General features: G+C 42.8%; 1 protein-coding gene across 25 annotated transcripts in view; it reads left to right on the forward strand.

Moving 5' to 3' along the window:
* Positions 1-25612, forward strand: part of RhoGAPp190 (Rho GTPase-activating protein 190) — a 709768-nt gene that overhangs the window by 370539 nt on the left and 313617 nt on the right. For all 25 annotated transcript variants that reach the window (XM_068385117.1, XM_068385108.1, XM_068385124.1 and 22 more), the window contains 3 exons: positions 1038-1204; positions 1430-1571; positions 20865-21060. In XM_068385117.1, coding sequence (XP_068241218.1) covers positions 1038-1204; positions 1430-1571; positions 20865-21060 — 505 coding nt within the window. The remainder of the gene's footprint in view (positions 1-1037; positions 1205-1429; positions 1572-20864; positions 21061-25612) is intronic.

A 25612-nucleotide genomic window follows, 5' to 3' on the forward strand; every position in this document is an offset into this window, starting at 1 on the left:
AAATTATGAGAACAAATTAACAATAGATTATTCTAAAAGCAGTAACAACGGCAAAATAGATATGTCATATATAAACTATTAACGTCTACAACAGATATGTCATATAGAAACTATAAAAAGCCTCACGTCAGCCTGGTCAACATAAAAACATTTGCTCCCACTTTGAACTTTTGAAGTTCTACTGATTCAACTAGCTGATTAGGAAGACCATTCCACAACTTGGTAACAGCTGGAATAAAGCTTCTAGAATACTGTGTAGTATTGAGCCTCATGATGGAGAAGGTCTGGCTATTAGAATTAATTGCCTACCTAGTATTACGAACGGAATAGAATTGTCCAGGGAGATCTGAATGTAAAGGTTTGTCAGAGTTATGAAAAATCTTATGCAACATGCATAATGAACTAATTGAATGACGGTGCCAAAGATTGATATCTAGATCAGGAATAAGAAATTTAATAGACCGTAAGTTTCTGTCCAACAAATTAAGATGAGAATCTGCAGCTGAAGACCAGACAGGAGAACAATACTCAAAACAAGGTAGAATGAAAGAATTAAAACACTTATTCAGAACCGAAAATCTTAAAAGACTCTCAATAAGCCAATTTTTTGTGCTATTGAAGAAGACACAGACCTAATGTGTTTCTCACAAGTAAATTTGCTGTCAAGAATCACACCTAAAATTTTAAAAACCATACAAATTTAAGGAAACATAATCAGTACTGAGATCCGGATGTTGAGGAGCCACCGTCCTTGACCTACTTACAATTATATTTTGAGTTTCGTTAGATACCCCATAATTTGCACCATGCACTAATTTTAGTTTAATCTCTATTAAGGGATTCACCAACCCCAGATCTACATTCAGGGGATGGAATTGATGCAAAGTTAGTAACTGGTAACTGATAATTATTTAAGTACATTATTTGTGCTCCTACATTATGTGAATAAAGGTTATATTTATGATGGTTAAGCATTCATATATAAATGTTTTGATAAAAACTTCAAAAGAATTTTAATTAAATCAAATACATTTCAGATGACTGCAAACGTCGTGTAGAGGTCATTGTATCATCTTACCATGGTGCCAATGCCTTTCGAGAAGACTTAGTGCATGGATTCATATTGGTGTACTCCACAAAGCGCAAGGCTTCTTTGGCTACACTCAGGGCTTTTTCTGCTAACATTCCCAACCTTCCCATTCAGGTCTGAATACATTAATGTTTTATGGTAACCTAAATGCAAGGAAATATTGATTTTATTTTCTTTGTAAAAACTTAGATATGATTTTCATGAATTGATAGGAAACTCATGTTTAAAACAAACCTTTATTGTATTCATAAAATGAAATTAATAACACCATGTACGGTAGGCAATCTGTAATCAGGCTGGATTGTTTTTAATTTTTGTTAAATTGTCTCTTTACCACAGATATTGGCAGTAACTGAAACTAGCAGTGCTTCTGCATTTTTTGGTTCTGACATCTCTCAACAACTGATAACAGAAGGCAATGCCATTGCAGACAGACTACAAGCTCATTTCATGACCTCTACTGCTACCTGCCAACAAAAATGTAAGTTTTATGTTTCATTTTTGTATGACAGATAACTCAATAGGAAGACCAAAGATTATGGCAACGTTTTGCGTGTGATTAGTATTAGACTGACACAAATTGAAATTAAGAGGAAAATTAAGGGCATCATGTTTATGAAAGTTTAAATTTAAAGTTACCAGAAATACGGTAATATTCCTCTTACTTGCATCAGTTCTGACTTTACATCACTAATCATTTGATATTGAATAGAAAAATAAAACCACATTACACTATTTTACCAGTCCCAACATCAGTGTGTTACACAATAATAATGAAAGATGCCTGAAATAAGTAAATATAATTCTGTCTTGAATTTATAAGTACATACTTTCGAAATAAAACTAGTAGTACACAAAAGATATGAATATGTATGAAGAAAAAAACTGTACGCCCAACCACTTTATTTTCATCCACCTCTAAAGTGTACAGTACAGTTTCAGGCATATACACTACTTTATCCGGACTGAAAATCTGTTGGCTTCTTTACTTTCAAGTTGAACAATCACTTTGTGAATGGATGATATGTTTAACCACTTCACTATGAGCCAGTGGATACACTCTCAAGGTATATACAAGATTTGTCACTATTGGATATACATACTCACTATAATAACCTACATTTCCATGTTTGCCTTAGAGCTGATTACAGAACATATTTTTCTAAAGTTTGCTTTTTTCTATTGTTATTCGCTCCAAACAACCAAAATATTTTTTCCATTTACTGTGAAGTGATTGTAGCATAATTTTTTAGAAATTTGTTTTGTTTAATTTTCTCTAAATAATGGTAAAGCACTGTGATTTTATGTGTAAAAAGAACTTTATATTCATTGAAGGGACTACGTTATTCCGTAATGTCGAACCTGGTTACGCCCAGAAATTTCTGTTATGCCTCCCTAGTTTCCCCAAGCATCGTTCATCTGGCAGTACCCAAAATGCCCTTCCCAGGATGAGAACGTTATCCCCTGGGTCAGGTCAAACTAAAGTATGCTTTCTCAGTATAGCTCTGGTCGACCTGTGTACAGGTCCTCATCTTCCCATGTCAGACCAGCATTCCTTTGTGTTGTGTTGAGCATTCCCTTTCTCCTGTTGTGTCTGTGTTGGATTGCTTTCCATTCTGCATGGGATCCAAGTGTGTGAAGCATTATTGTATGGGTGTGAGTGATAATTCCTGTGGGTAAGTAGAAGTAGATCTAAACTCGTGTCATAGTCGTATTTTTGTTCGTGAGGAACCCTGTCCCGAGTGCGCTGAGTGGCCTTACTGGCAATGGACTCTAGTGGTAACAAAGAAGATGAAGAGGGCCAAGAAGTAGTGCTCTCCTTTGAAGAGGAGTAGAGTTTCTTGGACATTTTCTAGGACTTAGTCTGCAAGGAGACCTTCCATGCCATCTGTGTCCTCTTCCCCATCCAAGGGAACTGCGTCTTCCTCTTCGCTATAGTTGTTCCCCTCATTGTTTCAGCCTTTGGCTTCCCAATAGCCAGCAGTGGAACAGACCCTGTCTGCTGTTTAGGCTCATTTGGGACACGATTGGTCTCCCTTCCCTGATTTATTGTCCAAGATGGCGGCGGCCGCGTGTGCTCTCGCTCACTGCTTCCCAGTCTGGGCTGCTTCCCTCGCTGCTTCTCAATCCGGGCCGCATCCCTCGCAACCTCCGTCTGGCTCTTCCACCTCCTCGCTTTCTGGGTCAGCGGTGGGCCATGTGGCGGCTCCAGATCCCAGATCCCTCGTGGGCTGCCTTGCTGGACCACGTGGGTTAGCCTGCTGCCTTGCTGGACCACGTGGGTTTGCCAGCCATCTCTGCAACCGCCTCGCTGGGGCACGGACGCTCCAGTCAACTCGGGCTCCACTTTGCTGGGCCATGTGTGCGGGCCAGCCTCACTGCTACCATCATCGTTGCTCCGAGGAGACTTCTTGAGCTCCCCGGACTGGTGGCCGGGTTCCTGGACAGTTGACCCCCTTACCCTCTTCAGGTAGCCTTACAGATGTCCTGGTCTTCCAGCTTGACAACCTGTTATCATCGTTGAGGATTGGGTGGTCCTCTGTTGAAGCAGTGCCAGCCCAGAGGTCAGGGGACCTCGCTTCTCCTTGTTGTGATAAGACACAAGACCACGGCAGGGAGAAGCATAGCTCCAGGTCCCCGTTGATAGAGGTCATCTCCCCCTCCAAGGTTCATCAGTCCAGAACCAGCCCCAGAGATAGGAGTTGCCGAAGGTTCTCATCGAGTCATGACTGTAGGAGTAGGTTACCGTCGAGTAGGAGCAAGATGCCTGTGTGGCCTTCACTGTCCTCATGAGGCCCGCACCTACTCGGAACTGTTGTTTGAGTCATGCCCTTCGCCATGCTGCCTGGCCCAGGGGCTCTAGCAGGGAGTGCCAGGCATTGTCAGCAGGTCCCTACTGTCATCGTCGTCCCGATACCCCTCGCTCAGTCAGGCAGTAGGCACGGCTCTCCTTCCCATCCTTCAGGAACTTAGCCTCGCGGTCACAGCATCGGACTGTTGACCAGTTCTCGGACAGGGATTCATTGAGGACGACGGAGAACCAATGCTCCTTGGAGGAGAGCCGAGTTATCGCCCTGATGAGGAGCCAGATTGAACTCCCCATTCTTGCGCTGTTGCCTGTCGAAGAAGGTTCCTTGGAGATGGAATGGGTACCCCTCAGAAACGCAAGCTGCCCCTCATTCTTCCCTAGTTGTGGCAGGTTTCCAGAACTGTTGCAAACCTGGATGAAGTATTGCATGGCCAAAGAACTCTCTCAGAGCATCTACCTCTTTTAAGCTCCTGCCGCTGACCAAGGTCAGCCTGAGACGGTTATACGCTCCGGAGATTGTCACTTCTGGTCATCTGCCATCCAAGGACAACCTGGCAGACCTGGCCCCTGGCTTCACGGAGGACAAGCAGTTAGGTGCTTGTCTGTCATTCTCCATCCAGGAAGCTCCCTCGATGGAGGCCTTGGTTCACTTGGCCCCGCATTTAGCTTCCTGAATGGACAACTGGACAGGAGCCGTCTCATCATTTGCCAAGACCACATCTAGCCCGCCGTCAAAGGGAGCAGCTTTGGGAGTTGTTGCTGTCGGGGGAAAGTAGTCATTTTCTTTTCAACCCAGGCTCTCACCCAGTGGGCGAATTGGGTCCTACGTTGTAGGGACACTCACCTCTGGCTCGCCTGGCAACAAGACATCTGACTCGGAGGCTCACCTCCTCAGGAACTCTCCAGTGTTTGGAGAGAGACTTCCCGGAGGACCTAGTAGCCAACACTTTCGAGAAGTGATGCAGGGCCAATCAAGACACTGTTCTTCACAGGGCCACTGCCGTGAAATACTCCAGCAGCCGCCACAGAGACCCCCGCCCTAGACTACCGTTCTGGCCTCAGCCTGCCCTTCTGCCCATAGAACCCTTTTTGAGCGTGTTCGCCCTCCTCGGTGGTCCCTCCGCAGCCTCCCCTTCCCTTAAAGACTGGGCTGACCCTTGGACAGTGCGAGTTCTGAGGGAAGGCTACTGTATCCCCTTATGAAAGGGTACTTCAACCAAAGTACCAGCTATGGAGGAGGGCCCTGGAAGTAGAGGTGGAGGTGATGTAGGAGAAGGGGGCTTTGCAGAAGGCGGATGAGGAGTCCCCTGTTTTCTTCCATCGCCTCTCTCTGGTGGAGAAGGCCAGGGGTGACTGGAGACTGGTGATAGACCTCTCTGGCCTTAACGAGTTCATCCTGTCATTCAGGATGGAATCTACGATTCAACCTTAGCAGGTTGAATCATGCGAAAATCATCAGGATAAGGGAGATGTTGCACATGCACAGAGAGGACTTGTTTTAGCAGTAGATGTACTAGTGCCTATATTTACCTTGCCAGAGTTGAACTATGATGAGCTAGTGACAGAGCTGTCAAGCAAACGAAGTACACTGCCATCCGAACTGTGATGCAAAGGATTGACTGTAGTTGAAACTTGTTCACCCCATCAAGATGTAAGGGAATCATATGATATGCCACACCATCCACATATGTAATACAAGATTGTTTAGTAGCACTTACTTTATTAAGTGAGGACATATTGTTATCCAGACTACATGTTCGGGCTTTTGCTTCACAATCTAGTTGTCTAATAGAGTGACTAGGATTGCAACAATGCAAGGATTTAGTAGCAAAAGGGTCTTAAAGTGATTAAAGAAATTGAGGCTCTGTGAGAGGCTGTCAAATCTGTACTGCACAGTAAACTTTCAAAAACTATACTGAAAGAAACGCTATTAACACTAAAATTTAAAAAATGAGGTTAGGTTTGGCAACCAGGCATTTATGATCAGAATTACCTCTTTTAAAGAGAGGACTTACTTGACTTATGATTTAAATAGAAAGCTAGCAATGTCAAGAACTATTGAAGCTCATCAATATTGAAATTGGCTGATTATATAAATTGTTTAAAAGTGAATGTGTATGACACACATTCACTTTTAACCCACTATAACCAATTAGTCTAGTCTGCGCCGAATTTTCACCTGCTAAAAGCAAATTCCCTTTAGTGATCTGAACATTTTACTTAATTTTCAACCATTGAAACATACTTTTCCCTATGAGGGATTGTGAGACAAGTGCACTCTTCACACCAGTTATTTAAATCACAATATTGCCTTCGACATGCTACGCAAAGAGAATTCGGATAATGATCTCACAAAAACAATGCACTTGAACACTCCTCACAGTAATTGCTTATAAATCCAGCGGAAGACATCTTAATGCTCTGTAATAGGTAAACAATCTGAAGAATGTCTGAATTAAACCATGATGACAGAGAAACTGACGGAGAAATAGGGTTTGACGTGTCGGTTCTGGATTTCTTACCACTTGAAAGTTACATTCCTAAACTAAGGACATGGTTTATTGAAAAGAAAAAAAGAATGAGAAAATTTTAGGTTTAAAATTTTCTTGTAAATGGTTGATTAAACCAAGCTTCTAAAGAAGAAACAATATGAACATCAGGGGAGGTTCATGGAAATAAAAAAATTTCTAATTAAATGTCACTTTTTGTTAGTCTGAATATTAAAGTTTTCTTTAGGCAGGGCAAATTAAACTACAGTAATATTATTCTTTGATTCTGGCTTTAGCCCATTTCTTCCATTAGGGTAATCCATTAGATTGAACTTATTTACTTTAGGTAAGGCAGCCCAACACTAAATTCCCTTTTTATGTTAGATTAACTATATAGTATTAATTTTCTTCATGGAAGATGGGAAAATGATGAAATAAGAAGAATGGCAGGCACAGTAAACATTACAGGAGTGATTTGGAGTGTCATGACTACAGTGGGGTAGACACATGCTAAGAATGGATGGTGAGGAGGATTTGGGAGGAACCTGTTAGAGAGAGAAGATTGAGAGGGAGGAAGGGAATTAGATGGAAAGATACGATGAAGGATGGTATGGAGAGAAGAGGTTTGATGGAAGAGGAGGCCATTGATAGAAGGCATTGGAGCAGTAACGTCAGGCAACCGAACCCATAATGTATGGATAACAGTGGGAAAGATGGGTTTTTGTATGGATACTGTCACTGTCGTTCACACAAGGCTGAATACTCCACTGCACACTGCTACTGCTCTATGGCAAATGGTAAACTCCAGTCAATTTGTCTGAGCCCCCAATCAATCCTGTTTTGACCTTTCAGAGGAATATTCTATTTTCAGGGGCAAATTCATCTCTATTATCATCATCATCATTATAATCATTCAAGAATATCTAAATTCCTTTATGAAGGCTAGGCTGCTGCCAATTGTATCCAAATCCTCTAGCTAGAGCAGTCTAATCGAAGTCCTTAACCCCTTTGCTACGATGACGTTTGAACGTCAAAATATGCCAGATACAACACACATTTACATAGTAGTTATGTCATTTACAAATATAAACCATATGGAAGTTAAAATTACTTGCATATTTTACAAAAGAGTACAGCATATGGTCGTATATCACACCTAGTATATTTCACTTAAAAAAAAAACTCCTCCCCTCCTCGATATTAGCCCTTCCTTCTATTTTTGACCAACGAACAAAGACTTTGGGATTCTAGCCTTCATTCCTGATGGTATGAGGGCTATTTTAGTATGTTTTTTATCATGTAGAATTACACCAATCTCTTTAGCCAATGGCGACATTTCCTATGTGAGGCATTACTTTAACCTCCCTGATACCTCAGAAACATCCCACCTCCATCTGAGACACTTGTGATTCTAATCTTATTCATGATTATGTAAAGGATATTTGTTCCGACACGAATACTTTACCTCGAATTACCTCTTCGGAGGGTCCTTGGACCTCTCTCAATCTCGACCAAGATTTCCCGTGCTACCCCCCCCTATCTCGCTCCCGATAGTTCCTACCCCCGCCGCCAGGATAATTCCTGCGGCCCGGATTAGGGCAGGTCACTGCTTTTCCCGGGACAGGATCCCATTAAGTCCTGGGTCGTGAGATGCGAATCATCTCACTCTCTCTCGGTTAAACTCTCGATCCTTTGGCGCGTTGTGATCCCACGTGTTCCCAGTGTACGGACTTGTGTTTTTTCGCAGTGTACCTCCCAAGTGTTCCTGTGCGTTCACTTTTCAACCGTGTCCTTACCCGGTGTTTAATTCATTCCCTTAGTGCTTGTGTCGTGCGTTGTGTGCGTTATGGGACTGTATTCCTTGATTTTCTTCAAGGAATTGATAGCTGAAAGGAAAACTTTTTACAAGAAATCGTTCTTCCTCCCCTTATCCTCGGTGTTGCCGTGTAGGGGCAGCTTATGTTCCTCTTCAACCACGTGTCAGGACTACTGGTCCTGGAACGTAGTGCAGTGAGTGCACTTCGGCACTAAAAGGAAGAATACATCCAAGAGGCTCGTAGGAAGACGAGCCTCTCTTCGCCAACTTAATTCCCGATGCCTCGTCGAATAGAGATTCTTATACAGCCATCTTCCCCTACCCAGAGTAGGGGACGAGGTAAGTCAGTTGCGGGGAAGTGCCCATTGCTCTTCCCCAAGAATTTGAGTGGGTGCGGTATAGCACCAAGAGGAAGTGGGCGACGAAGGGATCGCCTAAGAAAACTAGCGCCGGGCGTCCCGCCGGGCTGAGCTTCCCTACCACCCTCTCCTGCCCAGAGTAGGAGACGAGGTTGGTTTATTGTGTAGAAGATAACTCTTAAGAAGTAGTTCGAGGTAAGTACTACTTTCGGGAGTGTGTGGGGAGACGGAGTCCTGGTGCAAGCAGGCCACGTCTCCTCTGATGACCCCATGTGGGGGAAAATGTCTCTAATTCTTCTCCAGTCTCTTAGCGTATTTTTCAGTCTTCTGCAGCCGAGGGCCTCGCCGAGAAAGAGCCCCCCAGGTCTGTCTTGCAGCGTCCCCCGGACCGACAACCCAGGGTTTTTTCTCACCACGAAGGCCATCCTCCAGACGCAGATATAACCCTCGCAGGGAGAAATGCGAGAAGGCCTCTTCAGGCAGGCGTAAGACCGCGAAGCCTCCGGTTCACCCCGCCAACGGGTGTAACCGAGCTTCTTTACGGGCAGCCTGGCCGAATCAGCACAGCTGGTTCGGCCCTCGGACTTAAAAGGAACGGTTCCCTCCGTCGGGTCAGCCCACGAGGATCCGCGTCCGCGTCCCCCAGCCCGCCCGCAGGTGTAAGCGGGCTTATTTACGGGCAGCCTGGCCGAATCAGCACAGCTGGCTCTGCCCTCGGACGTAAAAGGAACGGTTCCCTCCGACGGGTCAGCCCACGGGGATCCGCGTCCGCGTCCCCCAGCCCGCCCGCAGGTGTAAGCGGGCTTATTTACGGGCAGCCTGGCCGAATCAGCACAGCTGGCTCGGCCCTCGGACGTAAAAGGAACGGTTCCCTCCGACGGGTCAGCCCACGGGGATCCGCGTCCGCGTCCCCCAGCCCGCCCGCAGGTGTAAGCGGGCTTATTTACGGGCAGCCTGGCCGAATCAGCGCAGCTGGTTCGGCCCTCGGACTTAAAAGGAACGGTTCCCTCCGTTGGGGCAGCCCACGAGGATCCGCGTCCGCGTCCCCCGGAGAGAATACACGAACAGTAGTCCTCGACGGTACGGCGTTGCCGGTTCTGACCCCGAACCGGGTGCGGAGCTCCCCGCCGGGGAAACCGGTACCACCGCAAGGGAGTGCCTGGGATTCCAGAACCGAAGCGACCGGGGAGTGCCCTATTGGAATCGATTAAAAAAAAAAAAAAAAAAAAAAAGACGGAAACCCATTCATGTTTTAGATTGAGATAATCATCTTTTTCTTTTACATGATGGCCAGGTGTGTCCTTTACACGAATGTGTCTACTCTTCATGTTCTTTCAGGTATTACACTTGAAAGGATATCGATCGTCATGAGCAATAAATCATTAGACATCTAGAATAATTCTTAACGAGAAGCCCAGACTTCAGGGACCCTGATAGTCGTGAAGCTAAATAGTCTGCAATAAGTTATTATTGTTATTATTATTGTTGTTGTTGTTATTATTATTACTTGCTAAACTACAACCCTAGTAGGAAAAGCAGGATGCTATAAGTCCCGGGGCCGTAACAAGGAAAATAGCCCAGCGAGGAAAGGAAACAAGGAAAAATAAAATATAAGAACAGTAACAACATTAAAATAAATCTTTCATAAATAAATTATAAAACTATAAGTCCAGCAAGGACTTCAACCCTTAGGTTAGTGACTTTTCAGTCTCTCACACTAACAGTTAACTGGGTGTTCTGGAAGCGAAACACTGTTCTGGCGTAAGTGTCTTGGTAGGCACCAGACAGGGGGACGCGACCCATCGCAGCTTTCCCTTGGGGGGAGAATCTCTGTTTCCTCGGAAGGAACGAGAAACCATAGTGGAGAAGGTCTTGAAATAGAAGGAGGCTAACGTCCCCAGACCTACGACTCCTAGGAGACCACCCTAGAAGAGATCTGTCTCGGATAGTGCCGCGACACCCCAAGCATCTACCAGCACTACGAGGAGAGAAGCCCTCGTCCTCCTGGTCCGCAACGCCTCAGCCCCTCCACAGGGGAGCTCCAGCGCCTTCTAGCTCCTTCAGGTCGGGTTACCCCGCCTCTAGGGGAGGCAGGTCAGGCCTCCCCTCTAGAAGAAGGGAAGAGTGGGAGGCTCCCTATCCCCACCCAACCTTCGGGTTGGAGGATGACTCAGGCGTCATTGGCAAGCATGGAGGGCTCAAGGAGCAGAACCCTGGACAGTGTCCTTACTAAAGAAGGGCTACGGACTTCCATTCCTAACGGAACCACCCACGCCTTTTCCGCCAACCGGATAGATGGCTAGATCCTAAAGACCCGTTAAAGAGGACCGCCCTTCAAGAGGAGGTGTTGTCCATGCTAGAGAAGGGTACCATGGAAGAAGTTCTTCTCCCAGGACCAGGTGTCTACAGTCGACTATTCCTGGCAGAGAAAGCGACCGGGGGGGGGAGGCCGGTTATAGATCTGTCAGCTCTCAACAGGTTCGTCAAGATGACGGACTTCTAAATGGACACGCAGAATTCGGTCCTGCTGTCCTTGAGGGAGAAAGATTGTAGAATTCCATCGACCCCAAGGACGAATACTTCCAGATTCCGGTCCACACCTCGGGTCGGAGGTTCCTCCGGGTGAAATAGGGTTCCCAGTTCCTGCAATTCAGGACCCCTTTTTCTTTGGTCTGTCAACAACGCCCAAAGTGTTCGTGAGAGTCCCCACGGCTGTCGCAGGGGGGCCCACGAACGAGGCATTCGCCTTAGCAGATACCTGGACGGCTGGTAGCTTCTTCCCGCCTCAAAGGTCCTCTTGGAGGAACAAGGGAGAAGTCTCCTCCAGTTTGGCAAGGATCTGGGGGAACTGAATCAACCCGAAGTAGCAAAATCTATCCCCTTCCACCGGAATGAACTACTGGGGAATAACATTAGACCTTTTTTCGGGGAGAATTTTTCCCTTCGGGGAATAATGTATGACACCTCAGGCTCATTAGTCAGCCGTTCCTACTGTTCACAGACGCCTCCAACCAGAGATGGGGAGCCCTTCCCCTCGACGAAGCGGCACGAGAGACCTGGTTGGAAGGGGAGAGACAACTCCACACAATGTCCTGGAGTTGGAAGTAGTCCAGAAGGCATGCCTACACTTCGCAAGTCTGCTAAAGGGGAACTCCGTGGCGTGGATGAGCGACAACACCACGGTAATGGCATACATAAACAAGCAGGGTACTTGTAATCGAAGGAGTTGGGCGATCTCACCATAGAGAATCTAGACTGAGTGATAGGGAATCAAGGGGTGATGTTAGCAAGGTTCTTTCCCGGAAAGTAAATCGCCCTGGCCGACGGCCTCAGCAGAATGGGCCACATAGTAGGGACAAAATGGTCCCTTCCCCCAGGAATAGCCAAGCTCATCATTCAACGATGGGGCTCCCCGGTGGTTGACCGCTTTGCAACAACCTCAACGCCCAACTCCCAGTTTATTGCCCCCCTGTACCAGACCCCGAAAGATTCCTTAGAAGACTCTTTTCAGAACAAGTGGGACAATCGGGATGTGTACGTTTTCCCCCTTTTCACGCTATAAGACATGGGCTCAGCAGGATAAAGGTGGCTCGAAGCCTACAGATGACTTTGGTAGCGCCCTGGTGGCTAGACAGAGAGAGTAGTTCGCGGACCTAAAGACCTATCGAGTCAACCGCCGTGGCCTCTGTCCGTCAGGTCAGATCTACTGAGTCAACCGCACTTCCTCAGATTCCACGACAACCCTCTCTCTCTTCGCCTTCACGCCTGGAGACTATCGAGCGACTCCTGAAGAAGGAGGGGTACTCCTCCTCCACAGCCAAGAGGATGTCCCTATACCTAAGAAAATCCTCTACCGTAGTCTACCAGGCGAAGTGGGCCGCCTTTACGAAATGGTGCGCGACAAAACAAATAAGACCTCTCAAAGCCTCGGTCCCTGACATAGCTGATTTTCTAGTGTACCTTAGGGATAAAATAGGAATGCCAATCCCGGCTATTAAAGGAGTACGAGCAGCCTTAGGCCAAGTCTTTCTCCTGAAAGGCATCGACCTGGGGACCTCAAGACACATAAGGATGCTGATTAGAAGTTTCGAACAATCCTGCCCTCCCCAAGCCAGGAGAGTGCCTAGATGGGACCTGGCCAAGGTCCTGAAAATGTTGTGTCGTCCGACCTTTGAACCACTCAGAGATATCGGGGACAAAGGTCTCACCCTCAAGACAGTCTTCTTGCTAGCCTTAGCGTCGGCTAAGAGGGTAGGTGAGATCCACGGTCTCTCCTACGACGTGGCACACTCCAAAGGGTGGAAGGAGGTATCTTTCAAGTTCGTACCCTCCTTTGTAGCAAAGACTCAGAACCCAGCAGTCTGGGACCCGAGGTTTGAAGGTTTCTCTTTTCCAGCCATCCCCAAGACAGACAATACGGACGACCTGAAGTTATGCCCGGTCAGGACGATCAGGAAATACCTGGAAAGGACGGCCCATCTCCGTCCGGGTGCCAAGAACCTCTTCGTCTCTTCAGGCGTTAATAAGAAGCAAGTGTCCAAGAACACTATTTCCTTCTGGCTGAGACAAGTCATCACTAGGGCTTATGATGAAGACAAGGTGGCAGTACCAGGCACTCCCCGTCCCCATGACATCAGAGGCCTGAGCACTTCCTTGGCCTTTGAGAGAAATATGGCAGTGGGCCAGATCCTGCAGGCCGGCACTTGGTCACACCAGTCGACCTTCACGGCCCACTAACTCAAAGACTACTCAAGAAAGTCTTTGGATGGATTCTCCATTGGGACAGTCATCGCCGCCCTCCAAGCTGTGTAGTGGCAGGCTGGAAGACGACCCCAACAAGTGAATAGTCTCATCCCTACTTCGTCAGGAGAAGACTCAGTAGAGAAAATGTCAAGAGGTAACCCTAAAATTATAAGCGTAAGTTTTCCCTGCTACCCCCTATCCGCTCTCTGTACCCCCGCATTACGTGGCCCTCCAGGCACCATGTGCCTAACCAAGTGGCAGAATGGCTCTCCCGCCTCCTAAAGTGTAAGTCTCCGAAGAGGTAATTCGAGGTAAAGTATTCGTGTCGGAACAAATGAAAAATTTTAAGTAATTTTTATTTTTCCTAACATACTTACCGAGAATTACCTCTGAGTAATGGCCCTCCCTTCCGTCCCCGAGTGCCATTCTTCTATTGCCGAGTCGGGCTAAACGGAGGACTTAATGAGATCCTGTCCCGGGAAAAGCAGTGACCTGCCCTAATCCGGGCCGCAGGAATTATCCTGGCGGCGGGGGTAGGAACTATCGGGAGCGAGATAGGGGGGGGTAGCACGGGAAATCTTGGTCGAGATTGAGAGAGGTCCAAGGACCCTCCGAAGAGGTAATTCTCGGTAAGTATGTTAGGAAAAATAAAAATTACTTAAAATTTTTCATTTTAGTGTATTTCTATGTTGATATGTGTCTTCAAACCACACAGAAAGCATTTTCTAATGTGTGACATAGTTGTATCGCTCCCTACGGCATTCCTCTCTCTGACTCCTACCCACCCCACACAAAGCACCAGATGTGCAAGTTGTTGAAAGCTCTGTTTGGACAAATTTTATCTGCATTTAAAGTCACACTAAATTATCTCCATATTGCAATTTATTACATGAATATGTCTGTCCATATAAATCTTTTCTTACTTTTTATAAATTTCCGAATTCCTGTATCATTTACTTGCATTTCACAGATCTTAGGAAGTTTCCTCAATATTGTATCATTGATCATATTTATAACCCTGATAGCTGTAAACAAGATGACGCACGACGAGATTTGTATTTTCTTATTTTATTCCTTATTTTTTAACTATCATTTCTACAAGTAATATAATTTTCATGTCTTAGATATATAATATATTTCTTAATAATAATAATATTATTAGTAATAACTGATGTGAAAGGTACATACCTCTGCTCGAGGCCATTATTCTCTTGATTGCAGAATTTTTAGTTTTCCTATGGGAGGAGAAATGTTGTCTCCATCACAGTGGTGAAATTATATTACTCAGCCTTCATTCAGCCTGCTGTTTCGACTGAAAGGAATCTATTTCTCCTCATTGTCGGAATTATTGGCTTTGATAAGGAGTTTCAAATAGGCTTGCACACCTCTGGAAAGCAAACCCCCTACTTGGATGAGTGTAATTAAGGGTCTTTAATCCCTTGAAAGTGCCCCATATGAACCCTTTTGTAAAACTCAAGACAGGAATCTTAGCCTTAAGACAGTTTTCTTACTAGCCTTAGCATCTTCTAAGAGAGTAAGTTAACTCTACGGATTCTTGGACTTAGTTTCACACTCCCAAGAGGGGAGGCAACTATCATTCTCTTATGTACCTCATTTTGTTGCAAATCCACAATTCATCCATTATTGACAATGGATTTAACTTATTCCATATCGTCTCTCGGGAAGGTAACTAGTGATATGAATGAATTGTTTGTTACTCCATCCTGTATGGGTAATACATCTTTACTTAAAGCGTACATGTCATTGTCGTCCGAAAATACAGAATATTTTCGTCAGCATTGGAAGGACAAAGAAGAGAGTAACACAAAACACCATATCTTCTGGCTTTAGGAAATCATCGTGTAAGTGTACAAGTCTCAGTGAAGTCATCTATGCCTGGTACTCCCAAAGCCCATGATGTAAAAGGAACTGTTGCTACAATGGTTTTTTGTAAAAACCATTCAGTGGCACAAGTCCTCATAGCTGGTGTCTGAAAGAGACAAACCACCTCTACTCACTATTTAGAGGAGTGCACCCATAGGCCTCTGGTCACTTTTTCTATTGCCTACACACACAGCAAATAGTCTGGCCTATTTTTAACTTGTTCTTCTCTGTCCTCATACACCTGTCAACACTGAGAGTACCAAACCATTCTTCTTCACACAAGGGGTCAACTACTGCACTGGAATTGTTCACTGGCTACTTTCCTCTTGGTAAGGGTAGAAGAGACTCTAACTATGGTCAGCAGCTCTTCTAGGAGAAGGATACTCCAAAATTGTTCTCTAGTCTTGGGTAGTGCCATAGCCTCTGTACCATGGTCTTCCGCTGTCTTGGATTAGAGTTCTCTTGCTTGAGGGTACACTTGTGAATGCTGTTCTGTCTTGTTTCTCTTCCTCTTCTTTTGTTAAAGTTTTTATAGTTTATATTGGAGATATTTATTTTAATGATGTTACTCTTTGTAAAAATTTTATTTTTCCTTTAGCATCCTGCTTTTCTAACTAGGGTTGTAGCTTAGCAAGTAATAATAATAATAATAATAATAATAATAATAATAATAATAATACATACATACATACATACATACACCAAGGGACTTCCCCAATTTTAGGGGGTAGCCGACATCAAAACAAATGAAAAAAGGGACCTTTCCTCTCTACGTTCTTCTCAGCCTGACAAGGGACTTGATCGAGTTCGGCTGGTACTGATAGGGTGCCACAGCCCATCCTCCCCCGTTATCCACCACAGATGAAGCTTCATAATGCCAAAACCCCTACTGCTGCTACCTCTGCGGTCATGCAGGGCGACCGGAGGGAGCAGCAGGGCCTATCGAAACTGCGTCACAATTGCTCGTCATTCATTCCTATTTCTAGCATGCTTTTTTGCCTCTCTCACATCTATTCTCCTATCACCCAGAGCTTTCTCCACTCCATCCATCCACCCAAACCTTGGCCTTCCTCTTGTACTTCTCCCATCAACTCTTGCATTCATCACTTTCTTTAGCAGACAGTCATTTTCCATTCTCTCAACATGGCCAAACCACCTCAACACATTCATATCCACTCTAGCTGCTAACCCATTTCTTACACCCGTTCTCACTCTCACTACTTCGTTCCTAACCCTATCTACTCGAGATATACCAGCCATACTCCTTAGACACTTCATCTCAAACAGTCAATTTCTGTCTCCACCACTTTCATTCCCCACAACTCCGATCCATACATCACAGTTGGTACAATCACTTTCTCATATAGAACTCTCTTCACATTCATGCCCAACCCTCTATTTTTTCCTACTCCTTTAACTGCCCCCAACACTTTGCAACCTTCATTCACTCTCTGACGTATATCTGCTTCCACTCCACCATTTGCTGCAACAAGAGACCCCAAGTACATAAACTGATCCACCTCCTCAAGTAACTCTCCATTTAACATGACATTCAACCTCGCACCACCTTCCCTACGCGTACATCTCATAACCTTACTCTTACCCACATTAACTCTCAACTTCCTTCTCTCACGTACCCTTCCAAATTCTGTCACTTATCGGCCAAGCTTCTCTTCCGTGTCTGCAACCAGTACAGTATCATCTGCAAACAACAACTGATTTACCTCCCAATCATGATCATTCTCATCTACCAGTTTCAATCCTCGTCCAAGCACTCTGGTATTCATCTCTCTCACCACTCCATCAACATAGAAGTTAAACATCCATGGCGACATCACACATCCCTGTCTCAGCCCCACTCTCACCGGAAACCAATCGCTCACTTCATTTCCTATCCTAAAACACGCTTTACTACCTTTGTAGAAACTTTACACTGCTTGCAACAACCTTTCACCAATTCCATATAACCTCATCACATTCCACATCGCTTCCCTATCAATTCTATCATACGCTTTCTCGAGGTCCAGAAATGCAACATATACCTCCTTGCCTTTTGCTAAATATTTCTCACATATCTGCCTAACTGTAAAAATCTGATTCATATATCCCAATCCTCTTCTGAAACCACCCTGTACTTCTAAGATTGCATTCTCTGTTTTATCCTTAATCCTATTAATCAGTAGTCTACCATACACTTTTCCAACCACACTCAACAAACTAATACCCCTTGAATTACAACACTCATTCACATCTCCCTTACCCTTATATAGTGATACGATACTGTATATGCACAAACCCAATCTACTGGTACCATTGACAACACAAAACACATAATAAACAATCACACCCCCTTCCTTCAACATCTCACCTCTCACACCATCCATACCAGGTACTTTTCTTACTCTTGTTTCATCTAGTGCTCTCCTCACATACTCCCTTGTAATCTCTCTCTCGTTCTCATCTCCCATCACTGGCACCTCAACACCTGCAACAGTAATTATATCTGCCTCCCTATTATTCTGAACATTCAGTAAACTTTCAAAATATTCCGCCCACCTTTTCCTTGCCTCCTCTCCTTTTAACAACCTTCCATTTCCATCTTTCACTGTCTCTTCAATTCTCGAACCAGCCTTCCTTACTCTCTTCACTTCTTTCCAAAACTTCTTCTTATTCTCTTCATATGACTGACCCAATCCCTGACCCCACCTCAGGTCAGCCGCCCTCTTTGCCTCAGTTACCTTGTGGTTTATTTCCACATTTTTCTCTATATCTTTCATACTTCTCTACACTATTACTCTGCAGCCATTCTTCAAATGCCCTCTTTTTCTCTTCCACTTTTACCTTCACTCCTTCATTCCACCTTTCACTGCCCTTCCTCTTGCTGCCTCCAACAAACTTCTTGCCACACACATCACTTGCAATCCCAACAAAATTTTCTTTTACTAACTTCCACTCCTCCTCTAAATTACCAGTTTCTCTTATTTCACTCTGTCTTATGCCATTTTCATCCTTTCTTAATATTAACTTTTTACCTTCAGTTTTACTAACTCTTCAACCCTCACTAGCTCCCTTTGACATCCACCTACTCTATTCCCCCACTCTTTTGCCACAACTAATTTTCCTTCCACCAAAAAATGGTCAGACATACCGTTAGCCATACCCTTGAGCACGTGCACGTCTTTCAATCTTCCAAACATTCTTTTAGTTATCAACACATATTCCATCAATGCCTTTTCTACCACTCTTCCATTTGCCACTCTTACCCATGTATACTTTTTTTTTTTAATCTTTCTTTTTGAAAAATCTAGAACTTTTCACCATCTCTTGTTCAACACACATATCTACCAGTCTCTCACCACTCTCATTTGCACCTGGTTCGCCATACTTCCCAATGACACCTTCTACCTCTCCAGCGCCCACTCTTGCATTTAAGTCTCCCATGACAACTACATAATTCTTTCTACCCAGTCCTTCTACACACCTAGTTAATTCATTCCAGAACTCATTCCGCTCTTCTTCACTTTTCTCACAACCTGGCCCATTCGCACTAACAAAAGCCCAAAATTTCTTACCCAACCTAACCCTTACCCACATCAACCTAGATGATATCTCCTTCCATTCCACTACTTGACCTGTCATCCATGCACTCAACAACAAAGCCACACCCTCTCATTCTCTTCCCCTTTCAATCCCAGACACTCTACCAGTCACTTCACCAAACATCACTTCACCCTTCCCTCTTATCTTTGTCTCACACAAAGCCAATATATCCATCCTTCTATTCCTAAACATACTTCCAATGTCACATCTTTTACTCTCTATTGTACTACATCCACGCACATTCAGACACCCCAAAACTAGAGGGCGGGGAGCAGTCACTCTCCCCCCAGCTCCACATCTTCGATGTCTCACAGGAGTATATAATACAGGAGAGGGGGTTCCCAGCCCCCTTGTCCCGTCCCTTTTAGTCGCCTCTTACGACACGCAGTGATATGTTGGAGCTATTCTAATTGTTTTTATTCCCCCGTGGCCACAGGGGCATAATAATAATAATAATAATAATAATAATAATTGGTGTAGTGAAACATGGACATGTGGTGGCAGTTGGTGTTGCGAAACTTGTACATGTTGTGCCAATCAGTGTTGTTAAACTTCTCCATACAAGACAGATTAGCATAGTGTTCAAGTTAACAGTTGCACCCAATGAATTATGTTTGTGTGAAAGTAGAATCTCTGGCCTTCTTTTCCTTACTTTTCATCATCGTATCCTCCCTTGGGATACAGTAATCATGTGTGACGTTACTACTGGTCGGACACTCTTGCAGGAAAGATCACAAACGATGGGTATTTTTTTTTATTATACAGTGCTGTAGGTAGAAGATTTGTCCTCACCTTCCTTTCACGGGAGATCTTTATTTGTCTGCAAATCCATTATAGTCTTTGCTGTCTCTGTGACATTCACAAACGAGAGCATAGCATCCACTCTGCAAGTCCCAGCTGAAGTGATGCCCTGAATGAAGCTACATTCTGTTGACCCGACACACTGGCGAGTATGGCATGCCATATTAGTTGCCAGATCCGAGAGGATTTTTCATCTGTACCAGTATGCCTGTTTGAATACTGTATACCTATATTAAATGACCCGGCATTATATAGGTAGGAGAAAATGTAAATTACCTATTTTAAAATGTGTGATTTTCATATTGACATTATTTATTTCAGTGCTTAATTGAGAATCATATAAGTTCTCACCCATTGCTCCACTCACTGTGGTTTTAATTTTTTTTTATAATACTTAGTCCTCAGAAGAATGAGGTATCAAAAGGGCAACAGTTTGTTTACTGGTGTGTATTCCTCTGCTGTATCTTGAAAGAAACAAATGGTTTTGACATAATTAGGAATAAATTTGGATTTTTCATTTAATCATGGATGAGCTTTTTCATAGAAAGAGTGTAAATCCTATGGTTCTTAGGTAAGTATTGAAACACTAATTTTATATGAAAAATAATGTTTTGGATTGATAGTCACATCTGAAACACAAAGGTTAGTTTCTATAATGTCAGTTTAATGTAAGAACTTCAAATTTCTGTACTTCAGAAAAAAAAATTTCATTTCATTATATTTTTTTATGAATTGTGTTAATGTTTTATATATAACGTGCCCATACTTGTTTAAATGAGGAAAAGCTATAGTTTTTTTTTTTTTTTTAAGTAATGGGCAGAATTTTGTGATCTTTTTAAAGGACACTTTTGGTATCTAAAATTCAAATAAATCTTATACTGTTTTATTTTTTTTAACAAATATTTGAAATTATTTTGTTAAGGATTTGTAAAAAAAACTTATTATTTTATTTTTACCGGATAAATGTTATTATTAAGAGACATTTATATGACCCCATGAAGGAAAGAGCTGAGATATAAACATTTGGTGATGATTTTAGGTGTTCATTTGAAAATTTTAAAAATAAATCAAAGGATCACAGACTATAATTGTGCATAAATTGGTAAAATGTATTCAAGGCCCATAATAGCTGATTGAACTTTCATTTTCATTGTCCCCCAAAATTTGCTGATTAGTCCCCTTATACTTTGCGTATTTGATAGATATCTAAATCTTGTGAATGTTCAATTCAGTCCTTGTTGATAAATGTTAATTGATTTTTTTTTTTTGACAGCGGCATTTTATACCCCATTCTTCAAAGAGGTGTGGGATAAGAAGCCTGAAATTGAACAGGCTTTTAACATGGAAGACCCATCAGGGTTGGATGATTCTGGGGAGGGAACTTTAGAGCGCCCACCTCATTACCACCGAAGCATAACGCTACCAACTGCAAGACGAAGCCTTCCCCCTAGATCACAGTCAGCAGAAGGGTAAGATGAATTGTTCCCCCCATGAAAATATAGATATATTCTAGAAATAGGGGCTCAACTTTATGATTTGTTCATTTTTTGGTTGATAGATGGTTGATAGATTGCAATGGTAATAGGGTATTTACATTGATGGCACAAAATTTCTGTAAAAGGCATTAGAGCTTTGATTTTCAAATGTGACTCAAAATATGGTTGATATCTTGTGTAATCTGGTCTTTCAAATGGGAGAAAAGTTTCCTTGCAAATTTCCAAGTTACCTGGTATGTCAGTGAAGAGTTAGTTTCAGTAATGATGTGCGTATAGCCGTAAATTTAATCTCCTTACAAAGATGACTAGGAATAACAGAATTTATTAAATGAAAATTATATATAAAAGAGTTTTCTGACTCATGGAAATTATTTGCATGTATAAGTAGTAAGTTTTGTTCTTTATATATTTTGTAGGGAAGTTTGTAGTAATGGTTGATATACCATTTTGATGTGTGGCACAACTTGATTATAATATCCCCCTTAAATGTTATTAAGATATTTTGAAAATACTTTGAAAGTTGCTAAATACACTGGTTTTAATTTCTTGGTAATATTTTTATTTTTGAATAAAAAATATTTTTGCAATAGGAATTAAATACAGTATATAGGAAACTGTACACTTTGCAACAAAATTGTCACAGCAGTTTTCAAGTGTTTCATGCACTAGGTGTCTGTAACCTTTAACTACATAAACTTTCTGTAGGTTATCTTCTTATAAATCTATATGATAAATTTTTGTTCTCTACTAACAAACCTTAAGTTATTTTTGTGGATTATCTTTCGGTGAATCCTGAAGGTAGCCATTAGACCAGTGGTTCCCAAATAGGGATTAATTACTCAACTTGGGGTAATTTTGCTTTTGTGGGGGGGGGGTGATGACAGTTTTTATTTTGTCAGGTGTTACAATATATATATATATATATATATATATATATATATATATATATATATATATATATATATATATATATATACATACAGTGGTACCTCTACATACGAATTTAATCCGTTCCACAACCGACTTCGGGTGTAGAAAATGAGCTTTGCTAATTGGGCGTCGATTTCCCGCTTATTTAATTCATACGCTCTTTCTCTTTCGTACCGCATCCTATCTTGTTCTGTCCTTCTCCGGGCATTGGCTTCATTCGTGAGTTCCCGCACAAACCTTCGCAATGCCTCTCCCTCATAGCCTTGTCGTTCTGCCAAATCCACAAACGCATTGATCTCAGCAGCAGTTATTTTGTTAATTTCTTGTGGAGACAGCGACCAGATCAAACAACAGCTCAAGGTACGGTGTTGACCATGCAAGAAATCATATGGAGGGGAAAGACACTCTAGCCTACGCAAGTGTCTCACGGCAGAAAGGAAAAAAGATGTAGCTGGGCAAAATACACAATGGCTGTAAAAAATACCCCTCAGGAAAGAACTATCACCTAATAGCAAGCCTCACAAGTAATTGAACAGGAGCCTAACTTGAAAAACAAGGAACATGGCAATGGGTGGGCATGCAGGCTATCTGGTTGCTAGGTGTCCAAAATAAATAAACAACAAATTCACATGGAATCACAGCGATGGGTGATCCAGACATAAAAAAATGGAATCACAATGATGGGTGGCCCTATATGCTAGTCATAAAAAAATGGAATCACAACGGTGGATGACCCTCTATGCTAGTCATAAAAAAATGGAATCACAACGATGGGTAACCCTCTATGCTAGTCATAAAACATGGAATCACAACGATGGATGATTCTCTATGCTTGTCATAAAAAAAAGGAATCACAACGATAGGTGACCCTCTATGCTAGTCATAAAAAAATGGAATCACAATGATGGGTGACCCTCTGCTAGTCATAAAAAAATTGGAATCACAACGATGGGTGATCCTCTATGCTAGTCATAAAAAAATAGAATCACAACGATGGGTGACCCTCTATGCTAGTCATAAAAATATGGAATCACAACGATGGGTGACCCTCTATGCTAGTCATAAAACATGGAATCACAACGATGGATGATTCTCTATGCTTGTCATAAAAAAAATAATCACAACGATAGGTGACCCTCTATGCTAGTCATAAAAAAATAGAATCACAATGATGGGTGACCCTCTATGCTAGTCATAAAAATATGGAATCACAACGATGGGTGACCCTCTATGCTAGTCATAAAACATGGAATCACAACGATGGATGATTCTCTATGCTTGTCATAAAAAAAAGGAATCACAACGATAGATGACCCTCTATGCTAGTCATAAAAAAATGGAATCACAATGATGGGTGACCCTCTATGCTAGTCATAAAAATATGGAATCACAACGATGGGTGACCCTCTATGCTAGTCATAAAACATGGAATCACAACGATGGATGATTCTCTATGCTTGTCATAAAAAAAAGGAATCACAACGATAGGTGACCCTCTATGCTAGTCATAAAAAGATTGGAATCACAACGATGGTTGATCCTCTATGCTAGTCATAAAAAAATGGAATCACAACGATGGGTGACCCTCTATGCTAGTCATAAAAATATGGAATCACAACGATGGGTGACCCTCTATACTAGTCATAAAGAAAATGGAATCACAACGATGGGTGACCCTCTATGCTAGTCATAAAAAATTGGAATCCCAACGATGGGTGACCCTCTATGCTAGTCATGAAAAAATGGAATCCCAACGATGGGTGACCCTCTATGCTAGTCATGAAAAAATGGAATCCCAACAATGGGTGACCCTCTATGCTAGTCATGAAAAAATGGAATCCCAACGATGGGTGACCCTCTATGCTAGTCATGAAAAAATGGAATCCCAACGATGGGTGACCCTCTATGCTAGTCTTGAAAAAATGGAATCCCAACGATGGGTAACCCTCTATGCTAGTCATGAAAAAATGGAATCCCAACGATGGATGACCCTCTATGCTAGTCATTAAAAAATGGAATCCCAACAATGGGTGACCCTCTATGCTACACATAAAAAAAATGGAATCCCAACGATGGATAACCCTCTATGGTAGTCATAAATAATTGTAATCCCAACGATGGATGACCCTTTATGCTAGTCATAAAAAAATGGAATCCCAACGATGGATAACCCTCTATGCTAGTCATAAAAAAATTGAATCCCAACGATGGGTAACCCTCTATGCTAGTCATGAAAAAATGGAATCCCAATGATGGATGACCCTCTATGCTAGTCATGAAAAAATGGAATCCCAACAATGGGTGACCCTCTATGCTACACATAAAAAAAATGGAATCCCAACGATGGATAACCCTCTATGCTAGACATAAAAAAATGGAATCACAACGATGGGTGACCCTCTATGCTAGTCATAAAAAAATGGAATCCCAACGATGGATAACCCTCTATGCTAGTCATAAAAAATGGAATCCCAACGATGGGTGACCCTCTATGCTAGTCATAAAAAAAATGGAATCACAACGATGGGTGACTCTCTATGCTAGTCTTAAAAAAATGGAATCCCAACGATGGGTGACCCTCTATGCTAGACATAGAAATATGGAATCACAACTTTGGGTGACCCTCCATGATAGGGAATAAAAACTGGAATCACAAATATAGGTGACCCTCTATGCTAGACATAAAAGCACTGGAATCACAGCAATGGGTGACCCTTTATGTTAGTCATAAAAAAATGGAATCACAACGATGGGTGACCCTCTATGCTAGTCATAAAAAAAAGGAATCCCAACAATGGGTGACCCTCTATGCTAGTTATAAAAAAATGTAATCACAACGATGGGTGACTTTCTATGCTAGTTATAAAAAAAATGGAATCCCAACGATGGGTGACCCTCTATGCTAGTTATAAAAAAATGGAATCCCAACGATGGGTGACCCTCTATGCTAGTCATAAAAAAAGGAATCACAACGATGGGTGACCCTCTATGCTAGTTATAAAAAAAATGGAATCCCAACGATGGGTGACCCTCTATGCTAGTCATAAAAAAAGGAATCACAACGATGGGTGACCCTCTATGCTAGTCATAAAAAAATTGGAATCACAACAATGGGTGACCCTCTATTCTAGTTATAAAAAAAATGGAATCCCAACAATGGGTGACCCTCTATGCTAGACATAAAAAAAATGGAATCACAACGATGGGTAACCCTCTATGCTAGTCATAAAAAAATAGAATCACAACGATGGGTGACCGTCTATGCTAGTCACATAAAAAATGGAATCCCAACAATGGGTGACCCTCCATGCTAGACATAGAAATATGGAATCACAACTATGGGTGACCATCCATGCTAGGGAATAAAGACTGGAATCACAAATATAGGTGACCCTCTATGCTGGACATAAAAGCACGGGAATCACAGCTATGGGTGACCCTCTATGTTAGTCATACAAAAATGGAATCACAATGATGGGTGACCCTCTATGCTAGTCATAAAAAAAATGGAATCACAACGATGGGTGACTCTATGCTAGTCTTAAAAAAAGTAATCATAATAATGGGTGACCCTCTATGCTAGTCATAAAAATAT

This window comes from Palaemon carinicauda, chromosome 1, assembly GCF_036898095.1.
Source record: "Palaemon carinicauda isolate YSFRI2023 chromosome 1, ASM3689809v2, whole genome shotgun sequence".
Classification (NCBI taxonomy): Eukaryota; Metazoa; Arthropoda; class Malacostraca; order Decapoda; family Palaemonidae; genus Palaemon; species Palaemon carinicauda.